The sequence below is a fragment of the Bufo bufo genome, chromosome 5, assembly GCF_905171765.1.
Source record: "Bufo bufo chromosome 5, aBufBuf1.1, whole genome shotgun sequence".
Taxonomy (NCBI): domain Eukaryota; kingdom Metazoa; phylum Chordata; class Amphibia; order Anura; family Bufonidae; genus Bufo; species Bufo bufo.
Genome location: NC_053393.1, coordinates 239,474,663 through 239,488,853, shown reverse-complemented (window position 1 = coordinate 239,488,853; position 14,191 = coordinate 239,474,663). Strand labels below are relative to the sequence as shown.

The following is a 14,191-nucleotide window of genomic DNA, read 5'->3' as shown; positions in this document are numbered from 1 at the left end:
AACTGCAAAACAAATTTAAGTATTAATTACGGATTTCTACTGCAGATTATCCTGAAAGTTGACGCTGGATTTACCTACTGCAAATCATGACCTTGTGAACATTTTCTAAGAATAAGTAAGTATAAAATATGCATAAGATTGGTTATGAAAATGTCTGCAGCATGGATGTGCTTTAGGTCTCATGCACACGCCCGTTTTTTTTTGCGGTCCGCAAAAACAGGTTCCGTAGTTCCGTGATCCGTGTCCGTTTTTCCTTCCGTGGGTCTTCCTTGATTTTTGGAGGATCCACGGACATGAAGGAAAAAGTCGTTTTGGTGTCCACCTGGCCGTGCGGAGGCAAACTGATCCGTCCTGACTTACAATGCAAGTCAATGGGGACGGATCCGTTTGACGTTGACAAATATGGTGCAATTGCAAACGGATCCGTCCCCCATTGACTTTCAATATAAAGTCAGGAGTTCCTATTATACCATCGGATCGGAGTTTTCTACAATCCGATGGTATATTTTAACTTGAAGCGTCCCCATCACCATGGGAACGCCTCTATGTTAGAATATACCATCGGATTTGAGTTACATCGTGAAAACTCATATCCGACAGTATATTCTAACACAGAGGCGTTCCCATGGTGATGGGGACGCTTCAAGTTAGAATATACTACGAACTGTGTACATGACTGCCCCCTGCTGCCTGGCAGCCCCCGATCTCTTACAGGGGGCTGTGATCAGCACAATTAACCCCTCAGGTGCCGCACCTGAAGGGGTTAATTGTGCGTATCATAGCCCCCTGTAAGAGATCAGGGGCTGCCAGGCAGCAGGGGGCAGACCCCCCTCCCTCCCCAGTTTGAATATCATTGGTGGCCAGTGTGCGGTCCGCCCCCCCCTCCCTCCCTCTATTGTATTATCATTGGTGGCCAGTGTGCGCTCCCCCCGGCCCCCCCTCCCTCCCTCTATTGTATTATCATTGGTGGCCAGTGCGGCCCCCCCTCCCTCCCTCTATTGTATTATCATTGGTGGCCAGTGCGGCCCCCCCTCCCTCCCTCTATTGTATTATCATTGGTGGCCAGTGCGGCCCCCCCTCCCTCCCTCTATTGTATTATCATTGGTGGCCAGTGTGCGCCCCCCCCCCCCCCGCTATTGTATTAATATCATTGGTGGCCAGTGTGCGGCCTCCCCTCCCCCTCCTACTGGTAAGTGACAGGTCTGTGCGGCGCATTGCTTAATGATCTGTCACTTACCAGTAGGAGGAGCTCCCGGCCAGTCACAGACAGCGCAGCAGGTAAGTATGATGCTTCTAATATTGCTAAGTAACCATGGCAACCAGGACTGCAGTAGCGTCCTGGTTGCCATGGTTACCGATCGGAGCCCCAGCGATTAAACTGGGACTCTTGATCGGAACTCTCCGCTGCCACCAATGATCGGGGGGGGGGGGAGAGAGGGGAGGCCGCACACTGGCCACCAATGATATTAATACAATAGAGGGGGGGCCGGGGGGGGGCGCAAACTGGCCACCAATGATAATACAATAGAGGGAGGGCCGCACACTGGCTACCAATGATAATACAATAAAGGGAGGGAGGGGGGGCCGGACTGGCCACCAATGATATTAATACAATAGAGGGAGGGGGAGCCGCACTGGCCACCAATGAAATTAAAACTGGGGAGGGAGGGGGGTCTTACAGGGGGCTATGATACGCACAATTAACCCCTTCAGGTGCGGCACCTGAGGGGTTAATTGTGCGGATCACAGCCCCCTGTAAGAGATCGGGTGCTGCCAGGCAGCAGGGGGCAGTCATGTACACAGTTCGTAGTATATTCTAACTAGAAGCGTCCCCATCACCATAACGCCTCTGTGTTAGAATATACTGTCGGATTTGAGTTTTCACAAAGTGAAAACTGAGCTCTGAAAAAGCTTTTATGCAGACGGATCTTCGGATCCGTCTGTATGAAAGTAGCCTACGGACACGGATGCCAATCTTGTGTGCATCCGTGTTTTTTCACGGACCCATTGACTTGAATGGGTCCGTGAACCGTTGTCCGTCCAAAAAATAGGGCAGGTCATATTTTTTGGACGGACAGGATACACGGATCACGGAGGCAGATGACAAACGGTGCATTTTCCGAGTTTTCAACGGACCCATTGAAAGTCAATGGGTCCGCAGAAAATCACAGAAAACGGAACAACGGCCACGGGTGCACACAACGGTCGTGTGCATGAGGCCTTAATTGTATGGCATGGCACATAAAAAAATGGATGTTATATTGGTGGAGCACATAAATACTGCATATACAGAGCAGTGAAAAGCTTTGATAAATCGTGTTGTGGTGATAATAGGCACAATATTCAGCAATTATTTTATATTCATACCTTAATTAGTCCTGGCGGAGGTTTCTCATAGCTAAAACAAAACAAGGAACATCATGAATACCTACAAGAGAACAGTAGAAGCTACAAATCAGGAGTGTTAATGGGGTTTCCCCAACCTAGACATTTATGGCATATTCACAAGATATGATGTGGGTGCAAACTCAGGGACCTGCATCTACCTCTAGAACAGAAACTCCCACCATCCCCCCACCTCCGAATGTGGCACGTAGAGGTGGACGGGACTATGAAGACAGCCAACTGGTTTAATTAGAGTTACAGTAAAATTCCAGTATGAGGCACCAAGAAGGGCTGGATTATCAAACATTTTGGATTACTGCTTTGTCACACAAAAATCTATAAAAACTAGTACTAAGAGTAGAGAGGCTGAAAACATTTTAAAAAATTACATTAAGGGTCCATTCACACGTCCGTTGTTTCTTTCCTGATCTGTTCCATTTTTTGCGGAACAAATCTGGACCAGATCTGGACCCATTCATTTTCAATGGGTCCTGAAAAAAAACGGACAGCTCAATGTCTGATTTTTTTTCAGGACCCATTGAAAATGAATGGGTCCAGATCTGGTCCAGATCTGTTCCACAAAAAACGGAACAGATCAGGAAAGAAACAACGGACGTGTGAATGGACCCTAAAGGGGTTTTCCGGAAGTTTAAAAAACTATAAAATTGATTTAAAAAGTGTTGCATGTATAAATAAAGCCAGTACAATACCTCGATGTCCCGTTTACTGTGCTTGGACACTTTCTGCTTTGGAGTGTGTTAACAGTCCTACAGTCATCCATCTACGTCCCAGATAGCAATGCGCTCTGCAGCCTCCCACTACATCTCCAAGCACAATACATCCCCCGCTAATACAACTATTTGTACCACCCTTCGTCGCCCAGGACACCCCAAAGCGGTACCATTCAACACTCAGTACAGCTCCTAGCTGTCTAATGCGGTTACAAAGCCACAAAAGCAGCTAAAAAACAATTTAAAATAAAGCTTAAAAAAAAAAAAACAGTGTGTAGGGAGTCTTATGCTTGTTCGGAACTGACCTAAATCTACATTCACCTAGGGTTTAGGTTTTCAGGGAGACCTGCAGCATTCCTTTTGTTATCTTTCCTTAAAGGGTTTGTCCACCCCATTTACAAGTGATGGCCTATCTTCAGGATATGCCATAACTATCTGAAAGGCAGGGGTTCAACACCCCGCACCCCAACAGATCAGCTGTTCATTAAAGTGAATGGGGGGAGCACTGCAGTAACCAGCTTTGTCCACTGCACAAAGTTATGGCACTGGCACTTCTGCAGAACAGCTGATCCGTGTTGAACCCACACCGATCAGACAGTGATTGGCCATCACTTGAAAAGGCTGGACAACCCTTTAAACTAAGTCAACTGTAAAATTTGTCTCTCTTTTACCTAAATGAAAATCTGGTACCAGGCACCATGCACTTACAAGATCTCGACATGCTTGATCTTCTGTATCTCCTGTGTGGTATGGATACTACCACTACTGCTCCTTCTCCTTTTTCTGTCACCATGATGGCTGCCACTACTGCTCCCAGGTGTCACAGGCCAATCGTCTTCGCTCCTGCGTCTTCTTTCTTCTTTCCTTCTATGGGACATTTTGTACTTCCTGTAATGCAACAATACATTAGTAAGTGTCTTCTATGATAACTGCCATTTGCTGATGTGAGAACAACCACTTACCTTTTTTTTAAAGGGATTCCTTCATCTCCGAAACACCCCCCAGAGTAAATGGTGTATAGTGTGAGTGACACCGAGTCCAGTTATGTCATTTTTATCTTTAGATGCTGTGCTCCGACAAACCAGCAGAAAAATGCATTGAGAGGTCTCCTCTTTGAGTCCTTCCCTTATGTGTGTGAGCTCAGGAGTCCTCTCAATGCATTTTATTGCTGGTTTGTTGGAGCAGAGTATCAAAATAAGTATTAAAATAAAAATGCCATAAACAGACGAGGCGTCACTTACACTATACTCCGCTTACTCTACAGGGCTCCAGATGGCGACCAAAATGGTCGCCAATGCGACTTAGAATTTACAAATGGCGACAAGACTTTTTAGTCTTGTCGCCATTGGCGACTAGACCCGCCGCCGCAGCTCTGCAGTTGAATACCGCGCCGGGCACAGGAGCTGATATTTCTCTGCCCCGCCGTCGATGTTCTTCTCAGCAGCGCAGTGGAGAAGGAGTCTCTCCCACCCCCCTGTGCTGCTGCCGCCAATTAGAAGAGAGACAGGAGGAGGAGGGGAGGGGCTGTGGCCACTGCGCCACCAATGAAGATAACTGAGCTGTTAATACAAATACAGGAGGCGGGTGCCGGAATCAAATAGCCGGCACCCGACCTCTATGACAGCGGCACCTGAGGGGTTAACCGCAGCGGATCGCAGCTCCCTGTCATAGAGGTCGGGTGCCGGCTATTTGATTCCAGCACCTGCCTCCTGTATTTGTATTAACAGGTCAGTTATCTCCATTGGTGGCGCAGTGCGCCCCCCCAACACCCCAGTATAATAAACCTTGGTGGCGCAGTGCGCCCCCCCCCCCCCCAGTATAATAAACATTGGTGGCGCAGTGCCAATGAGGGTAAAAAAATAAAAAATAAATTGACTCACCTCCTCCGATTTATCGCGTAGCTGCCGGTCTCCTGTTCTTTCTTCAGGACCTGTCAAAGGACCTGTGGTGACGTCACTGAGCTCATCACATGGTCCATTACCATGGTCATGGATCATGTAATGTAGACAGTGATGTCACCACAGGTCCTTTGACAGGTCCTGAAGAAAGAACAGGAGACCGGCAGCTACGCGATCAATTGGAGGATGTGAGTTAATTTTTTAAATTTATTTTTTAACCCTCAATTGAACTTCTACTAAGCATTATGTATTAAAGAATGCTATTATTTTCCCTTATAACCATGTTATAAGGGAAAATAACAGTGAATAGACTTTCATCCTAGCAACCATGCGTGAAAATCGCACCGAATCCGCACTTGCTTGCGATTTTCACACAACCCCATTCACTTCTATGGGGCCTGCGTTGCGTGAAAAATGCAGAATATAGAGCATGCTGCGATTTTCACGCAACGTACAAGTGATGCGTGAAAATCACCGCTCATGTGCACAGCCCCATAGAAGTGAATGGGTCTCCCGCGCAGAAATCTCGCCCATGTGAAAGGGGCCTAAGGGTGAATAGGACAAGGGTTCCAGCCCCTAAAGGAGCTAATAATAAGTAAAAAAAAAAAAAAACCACTAAGGCTACTTTCACACTTGCGGAAGTGTGATCCGGCAAACAGTTCCGTCGTCGGAACTGCCTGCCGGATCTGCCGATCTGGATGTGACTGAAAGCATTTGTGAGACGCATCCGGATGCGGATCCATCTCACAAATGCATTGCAAGAACGAATCCATCTCTCCGCTTGTCATGCGGACAGACGGATCCGTCTTGTATCTTTTTACACATTCCGGTATTTTGAATGCCGGATCTGGCACTAATACATTCCTATGGGGAAAAATGCCGGCATTCAGGCAAGTCTTCAGTTTTTTTTCACCGGAGATAAAACGGTAGCATGCTACGGTTTTCTCTTTTGCCTGATCAGTCAAAATGACTGAACTGAAGACATCCTGATGCATCCTGAACGGATTAGGGCTCTTTCACACCTGCGTTCTTGTCTTCCGGCATAAAGTTCCGTCGTCGGGGCTCTATGCCGGAAGAATCCTGATCAGTTTTATCCCAATGCATTCTGAATGGAGAGAAATCCGTTCAGGATGCATCAGGATGTCTTCAGTTCCGGAACGGAAAGTTTTTTGGCCGGAGAAAATACCGCAGCATGCTGCGCTTTTTGCTCCGGCCAAAAATCCGGAACACTTGCCGCAAGGCCGGATCCCGAATTAATGCCCATTGAAAGGCATTGATCCGGATCCGGCCTTAAGCTAAACGTCGTTTCGGCGCATTGCCGGAGCCGACATTTAGCTTTTTCTGAATGGTTACCATGGCTGCCGGGACGCTAAAGTCCTGGCAGCCATGGTAAAGTGTGGTGGGGAGCGGGGGAGCAGTATACTTACCGTCCGTGCGGCTCCCCGGGCGCTCCAGAGTGACGTCAGGGCGCCCCAAGCGCATGGATCATATGATCGCATTGGACACGTCATCCATGCGCATGGGGCGCTCTGACGTCACTCTGGAGCGCCCCGGGAGCCGCACGGACGGTAAGTATACCGCTCCCCGCTCCTACTATGGCAACTAGGACTTTAATAGCGTCCTGGGTGCCATAGTAACACTGAAAGCATTTTGAAGACGGTTCCGTCTTCAAATGCTTTCAGTACACTTGCGTTTTTCCGGATCCGGAGTGTAATTCCGGCAAGTGGAGTGCATGCCGGATCCGGACAACGCAAGTGTGAAAGAGGCCTTACTCTCCATTCAGAATACATGGGGATATGCCGATCAGTTCTTTTCCGGTATAGAGCACCTGTGACGGAACTCTATGCCGGAAATGAAAAACGCTAGTGTGAAAGTACCCTAAAATATTAAGTTTAAATCCCCCTTTCCCAATTTTACATATAAAATATATAAACAATAAATAAATAAACATATTACATAGCGCTGCGTCTGAAAAGTCCAAACTATTATTAAAAAATATCTCCTATGCGGTGAGCGCCATAACAGACATAAATAACAAAAAACCATGCGATTCGCCATTTTTTAGTCACCTTGTCACCTTTTTTGGTGCGTGTTATTTTTTTTGTGTGGTATGGAGTATCGCAATACTTTTTTATGGTGACGAAAGCGAATCAAAATTTTGGTATCGAAACAACCCTACGCCGATCTGATCGGCGTAGCGTTGTCACGATACCAAAATTTTGATTCGGTTTCGATTTGGCTCCAAAAATTTTCAGTTCAGGAGCCAATGGCTACTAGGTATTTTTTTAGTCTGGAGTACTGCTCTAGTTTAGAAAATGTTTCGGAGCTGATAGATTCCCTTAGGCCTCATGCACACGACCGTTGTGCGGCCGATCCGTGCATCTGGGACCGCAATTTGCAGTCCCCAATGCACGGGCAACGTCCGTGCGGCGGCCGGGAAGGATCGAGACCCAATCAACTTGAATGCATCCGTGATCCGTTCGCAGGAGGCCTTAAATAAACATTTTTTGTCCTACTATGGGACTTGAGTGAGACACTTCGTAACCCCTTGGCTGCCATGACAAGCCATCAACACAGCACAACTTCACTGCAGGGTCACCAATGGGGTGCCAGAGAAGGTACTTAGCGGCATCTGAGCAGTGTGGTGGAGGACTTCAGAACATATCTTCCATTCAAATTTACTGTCTCCCATGTCTGTGATATCACTAGGCTGGCCTCTAGAGCCAATGATGTTTGGTCCAGAGTGACGTCCTGTAAGAGCCGCTGGATTGTGTAGTCCTTTGAAACAGTCCTGTAACTATGGACATACTGTCATTGTATAATTACACATGAGATAACAGAGGCGATCATGTATTATACGGTCACACATTAATTTGAATGGGTGTTCTGTACTACATTTCCCATTTAGCATCTCCTGCAATATCACCTGATCGAGGGGCAGCTTCATTTCCAGAAAAAAAAGTCCCTGTATACAGCAATCCCTGCTGCACATACACCACGTTCCAAATTATTATGGATTTAAGTGTCATTTTTTTGTTTTTTAATTAAACTCATGGAAGGTAGTGTGTCTCAGGGCTCTTTGGATCACTGAAATCAATCTCAAAAAACATTTCCCCAACTCGGGTTCGGTTCCAAGTGGTACCTTGGAATCAAACCTGAGTTCAGGTAATGTTTTTTTACAGTACAAATTAATTTATAAGGTTATTGCGAAAAGTCTCGCAAAACTTGGCGAAGCAAGAACTTCGGCTAGTCGGAGCCAATACATTCTAATACTGTACAGAGCTCCTGCTCCGTACAGTATTAGAACAAAGTTTTGTGCAAATCGACTTCAGATGTGTCATCCGAAGTCGATTCGCTCATCCCTTGTCACCATGTCCCAACGTCAGCAAGGAGGTGGTGGAGTCATGTTTTGGGCCGGAATCAAGGGGAGAGAGCTGGTAGACCCCTTTAGGGTCCCTGAAGGTGTGAAAATGACATTGGCAAAGTATATAGATTTTCTGACTGACCACTTTCTTCCATGGTACAAAAATAAGAACTGTGCCTTTGGTAGCAAATTAATCTTCATGCATGACAATGCACCATCTCATGGTGCAAAGAATAGGTCAGAGTCATTGGCTGCTATGGGCATAAAAAGGAGAGAAAGCCATGGTATGGCCACCATCCTCCCCTGACCTCAATCCTATTGAGCACCTTTGGAGTATCCTTTAGCAAAAGATCTATGGTGGGCGGCAGTTTACATCCAGCAGCTCTGGGAGGCTATTCTGACATCCTGCAAAGAAATTCAAGGAGAAACTCTCCAAAAACTCACAAGTTCAATGGATGCAAGAATTGTGAAGGTGATATCAAATAAGGCATCCTATGTTATGTAACTTGGCCTGCTAAGATGTTTTTGATTGAAATAGCTTTTGATTTATGTAACTGTGACCTTAAAGGGAACCTGTCACCGGGATTTTGGGTATAGAGCTGAGGACATGGGTTGCTAGATGGCTGCTAGCACATCCACAATATCCATTCCCCATAGCTCTGTGTGCTTTTATATATATGTAAATGAGGCTACTAACGTTTCGGGAGCCCAGCCACGCCCACTGTGAAGGAGCCCAGCACCGCCCCGCATACTCCGAATCTCCTCCTTGCTCCCCGACGTCACAAAGCTAGAGCGCCGTAATCTCACGATGCACGAGCTAGCGCATGCGCAGTGTCGACATAGTGTTCCTTCCCTGTGCGCTAGCATCAGCCTCAGGGAATGAACTGCGCATGCTGGACTCCTTCACAGTGGGCATGGCTGGGCTCAGAGTCAGAGAACGCTGGACTCATCTGAAGCATGGAGGAGACAGGACTCATCTAAGGTTCATTTACATATCTATAAAAAAAAAAATTGACACAATAAAAGCACACAGAGCTATGGGGACTGGGTATTGCGGATGTGCTAGCGGCAATCTAGCAACCCATGTCCTCAGTTCTATACCCAAAATTCCGGTGACAGGTTCCCTTTAATGCTGCAAAAACAACCTATAAAATGTGTGTGTATAATAATTGGGTACAGTGCATTTGAGTTTTTTAATCTGTGAAAAAAAAATTGTTATGGTCGGGAAGTTTGTTCAATAAACTTTGATTCATACTCCAACGGTTGATGACTTGAAAGTTATACTGACTGTCATCGACCATTTAGGAAAATCAGAGAAAAGTATCATTTGCATAATAATTTGGAACACAGTGTATGGTCCCCTTTATGGTCACCAGGGACAAATGATCAGAATGTCCAGCCCTTGGATGGAGACGAGGACTACCTGTTTTGGAACGGAACGGGCGCCCATAATAGAAATGCTTATTCTTGTCCACAAAACGGACAAGAATAGGACATGTGCGGCCCCAGTGAAGTGAATGGGTCTGCATCCGAAAAAAATGCAGCTCAGATGCGAACCCAAACAACGTTCGTGTGCATGAGGCCTAAAGGGTAGGTCCTCAATATCAGCCTGTTGATGGTCCGGCTCTCCCACAGATCAGCAGTTTGAAGCAGCTGCGTCGATCATGCGAGCAATGCGCCCAGTTCAGTGTTCACATGCCAAACGTCTCCCTTGCCACGGCAAAGCAATCTAGTTACAGCTTCCACCTCCATGAATAGGATAGCTGTAATTACACTGCACTGCCGCTACAAGGGACACGTTGTTCATGCGAACACTGAAGTGGGAGCAATGCTCACGCGATCAACGCGACTGCTTCAAACTGCTGATCTGCGACAGTCGGACCCTCAGTCTGATACTGATATCAAGATCTGGAACTGAAAAACCTCTTTAAACTGTGCCAAAACCCTAGTGCAGAGTATGTGCGCCTGATTTATTATGTGTTTTAGACACAGAATCCTCCTTGGTTGACAAGAGGCAAAGTGAGCTAACTAATAGGTAGTGTGCCTAAAGATACACCAAATTTATTATCTGAAAACCGTAGGTACCAACAGCCGAACCCCTGTCTATTACCTCAGATTAAAGGGTTGTCCAAGATATATCTGTAAATGGCCTACAAATGAGTGCATACTAGGGTTGGGCGATATCAAAAATATTCCCACAATAACAATATTAAGAAATTTATCACGATAACGATATATATCGCAATAAATACCCATTTAGTAGAAAAAAAACACTTGGGGCCAAAAGGAGACGTTACACTGAGTGGGGCAGCCACAAGGAGACGTTGCACTGTGTGGGGCAGCCACAAGGAGACGTTGCACTGTGTGGGGCAGCCACAAGGAGACGTTTTAATGTATGGGGCAGTGGGCCACAAGAATACGTTATACTGTATAGGGCACTGGGGCAGCCACAAGGAGATGTTTTACTGTATGGGGCGGTGGGCCACAAGAAGACATTATACTGTATGGGGCGGTGTGTGGTAGTGTAGGGACGCCTCTTACGATCCATCTAACTGGGGTAAAATCCTATTAGGATAATTTGTGGAGGAAGTTTTCTTTGGGAGATTTTAAAGAAGAGGACAGGGCTCCACATGGGCTAGAAGTGACAACTGCTATTGAGGGAGGGGGGGGGGGGGGCATTCTGTGGTGATGTCACTCTCCACCCCCAAAATAGCACTACATGAGGAAGCGGACTTCAAATATGAAGTTTTCCTACCCCTATAAATCCCCCCATGGACAGTGACTGCAGTCATTACCTGAAGGAGTAGTGAAATAGCCAGGGGTTATGTTAGCAGTCAGTAGTGGGCTGTCGGTCAAAGGGCGACGCAGATGAAAACACAGAAACACCTTCAATGTAAACCATCAGTCTACCGGAGCCCAGAACACACGATATATACAGATATACACGTCATGTATGTACACAATGACATCTCTATTTATATGCGTATCACATCACAGGTGGACACTGGAGTGAAGACACATGCGTTGGTGACACATATTAAAGAGGACCTTTCATGGGTCCAAAGAATATGAACTAGGTAGCAGGCTGCATAGAGCGGCGCCCAGGGATCTAAGTGCACTTACTATTATTCCTGGGCGCCGCTCCGTTCTCCCGCTGTGGCCCCCGGTAATTTCTCAACATTCGGTGCAAGTAGGAGGAGACGCCAGTGTCTCTCCTTCTCCCTGACAGCAGCGCTGTCCAAACACAGCGCAGAGCCAGGGAGGTTTTTTTTCTCCCTGGCTCTGAGCTCTGCGCTGTGATTGGACAGCGCTGCTGTCAGGGAGAAGGAGAGACACTGGCGTCTCCTCCTACTTGCACCGAATGTTGAGAAATTCCCGGGGCCACAGCGGGAGAACGGAGCGGCGCCCAGGAATAATAGCAAGTGCACTTAGATCCCTGGGCACCGCTCTATGTAGGCTGCTACTAAGTTCATATTCTTTGGACACATTTAAGGTCCTCTTTAATGTTTGTACAAAGTCTTGGTAAAGTCGCCATCACAGGTTTATATAAAGTGAAGAAAAAAAAAAAGCCTGCTCGTCCCTGCAGCCAGGTTCAGCCCTCCGCTGGCTAGTAGTAATGCAGGAGGCAGAGGCCAGTGACCGGGGAACATAAGCAGGTGGAATCGGACATTTTAGAAGTAGGTCAGCACACATGCGACCACTCCTATGACGTCTTTAAATACTGCGGTTTTTCGGAAACGGGGATATCGCCGTGTTTTAATATCGCTGTATATCGCTCAACCCTAGTGCATACTCAGCTGTTTTCTTCCCTGTTTGAGTGCTGTGCTCTGATCTCCGCTGCTGACGTCATCATCTTGGCTGCTGCGGTGACATTCCGTGCACAGGTCGCCACTGCAGCCAATCACTGGCCTCTGAGGTGCACACAATGTCACTGCTGCAGCCAGAGAATCCGAGAACGGTGAGGACCAAAGGGCAGCATGAGAAAACGGGTGAGTATACATTTGTTACTTTAGGCAGTGTATAGGGGCTGCCTGAGTTTTTATATAACTCGGACAACCCCTTTAAAGGGGCTGTTAAGGGCACTGAACCCCTTCCTGTTATTGTGCTCCAGGTCAATATGAAGCTAAACATAATGGTTCGCTCTGAGGCACATTCACATAGTACTACTATAAAATGTAGATAAGCACACCACGTATAAAAATCGCAGAGCAGAGATTCGACCACGCAATGCACACGGCACAGGCCACACATTACTCACCCGGATGTTGTAATCCTCCAATAGCACGTCGGTAAAGGCTAAATCCTATACCCCGTAAGGGCTTCCTGACGTCACAATATCACGTGACATCCCTAGGTCACGTGGGTCGTCAGCTGGCGCGCTCTGCTATCACGGGCACTAGCTGAGCCTGACTGCAAAGAGAGTAGGAAGGATAGGGATGGCTGCTCAGCAGCGTCTGTAGCGCAGAGAGTCTGACAGAGATGGAGAGAATTGTATGCAGCGGGGGATTCTGTGTGACATTGTATGCTGGGAGTAGGGAGCTGTGTGAGATAATATACTGGAGGGTGGGGGTGCTGTGTGAGATAATATACTGGAGGGGGGGGGGGGGGTGTGTGAGATAATATACTGGAGGGGGGGGGTGCTGTGTGAGATAATATACTGGAGAGGGGGGGGGTGCTGTGTGAGATAATATACTGGAGAGGGGGGGGTGCTGTGTGAGATAATATACTGGAGAGGGGGGGGGGGCTGTGTGAGATAATATACTGGAGGGGGGGGTGCTGTGTGAGATAATATACTGGGGGGGGGGGGGGTGCTGTGTGAGATAATATACTGGAGGGGGGGGGGGTGCTGTGTGAGATAATATACTGGAGAGGGGGGTGGGTGCTGTGTGAGATAATATACTGGAGAGGGGGGGTGCTGTGGGAGATAATATACTGGAGGGGGGGTTGCTGTGTGAGATAATATACTGGAGGGGGGGCTGCTGTGTGAGATAATATACTGGAGGGGGGGTGCCGTGTGAGATAATATACTGGAGGGGGGGTGCTGTGTGAGATAATATACTGGAGGGGGGGTGCTGTGTGAGATAATATACTGGAGGGGGGGTGCTGTGTGAGATAATATACTGGAGGGGGGGTGCTGTGTGAGATAATATACTGGAGGGGGGGGGCTGTGTGAGATAATATACTGGAGGGGGGGTGCTGTGTGAGATAATATACTGGAGGGGGGGTGCTGTGTGAGATAATATACTGGAGGGGGGGTGCTGTGTGAGATAATATACTGGAGGGGGGGTGCTGTGTGAGATAATATAATGGAGGGGGGCTGCTGTGTGAGATAATATACTGGAGGGGGGTGCTGTGTGAGATAATATACTGGAGGGGGGGCTGCTGTGTGAGATAATACAGGGTGGGCCATTTATATGGATACACCTTAATAAAATGGGAATGGTTGGTGATATTAACTTCCTGTTTGTGGCACATTAGTATATGTGAGGGGGGGAACTTTTCAAGATGGGTGGTGACCATGGTGGCCATTTTGAAGTCGGCCATTTTGAATCCAACTTTTGTTTTTTCAATAGGAAGAGGGTCATGTGACACATCAAACTTATTGGGAATTTCACAAGAAAAACAATGGTGTGCTTGTTTTTAACGTAACTTTATTCTTTCATGAGTTATTTACAAGTTTCTGACCACTTATAAAATGTGTTCAATGTGCTGCCCATTGTGTTGGATTGTCAATGCAACCCTCTTCTCCCACTCTTCACACACTGATAGCAACACCGCAGGAGAAATGCTAGCACAGGCTTCCAGTATCCGTA

The 14,191-nt window shown here is 47.2% G+C and overlaps 1 protein-coding gene across 1 annotated transcript in view; it reads right to left on the bottom strand.

Moving 5' to 3' along the window:
- The window catches only part of RP9 (RP9 pre-mRNA splicing factor), a 48,742-nt gene extending 36,023 nt beyond the window's left edge, over positions 1–12,719 (bottom strand). The window contains exons 1-3 of the mRNA XM_040432755.1: positions 12,637–12,719; positions 3,825–4,004; positions 2,368–2,398 (exon numbers count right to left, since the gene is read on the bottom strand). Coding sequence (XP_040288689.1) covers positions 2,368–2,398; positions 3,825–3,994 — 201 coding nt within the window. The 5' untranslated portion in view covers positions 3,995–4,004; positions 12,637–12,719. The remainder of the gene's footprint in view (positions 1–2,367; positions 2,399–3,824; positions 4,005–12,636) is intronic.
- Positions 12,720–14,191: the final 1,472 nt, after the last annotated feature.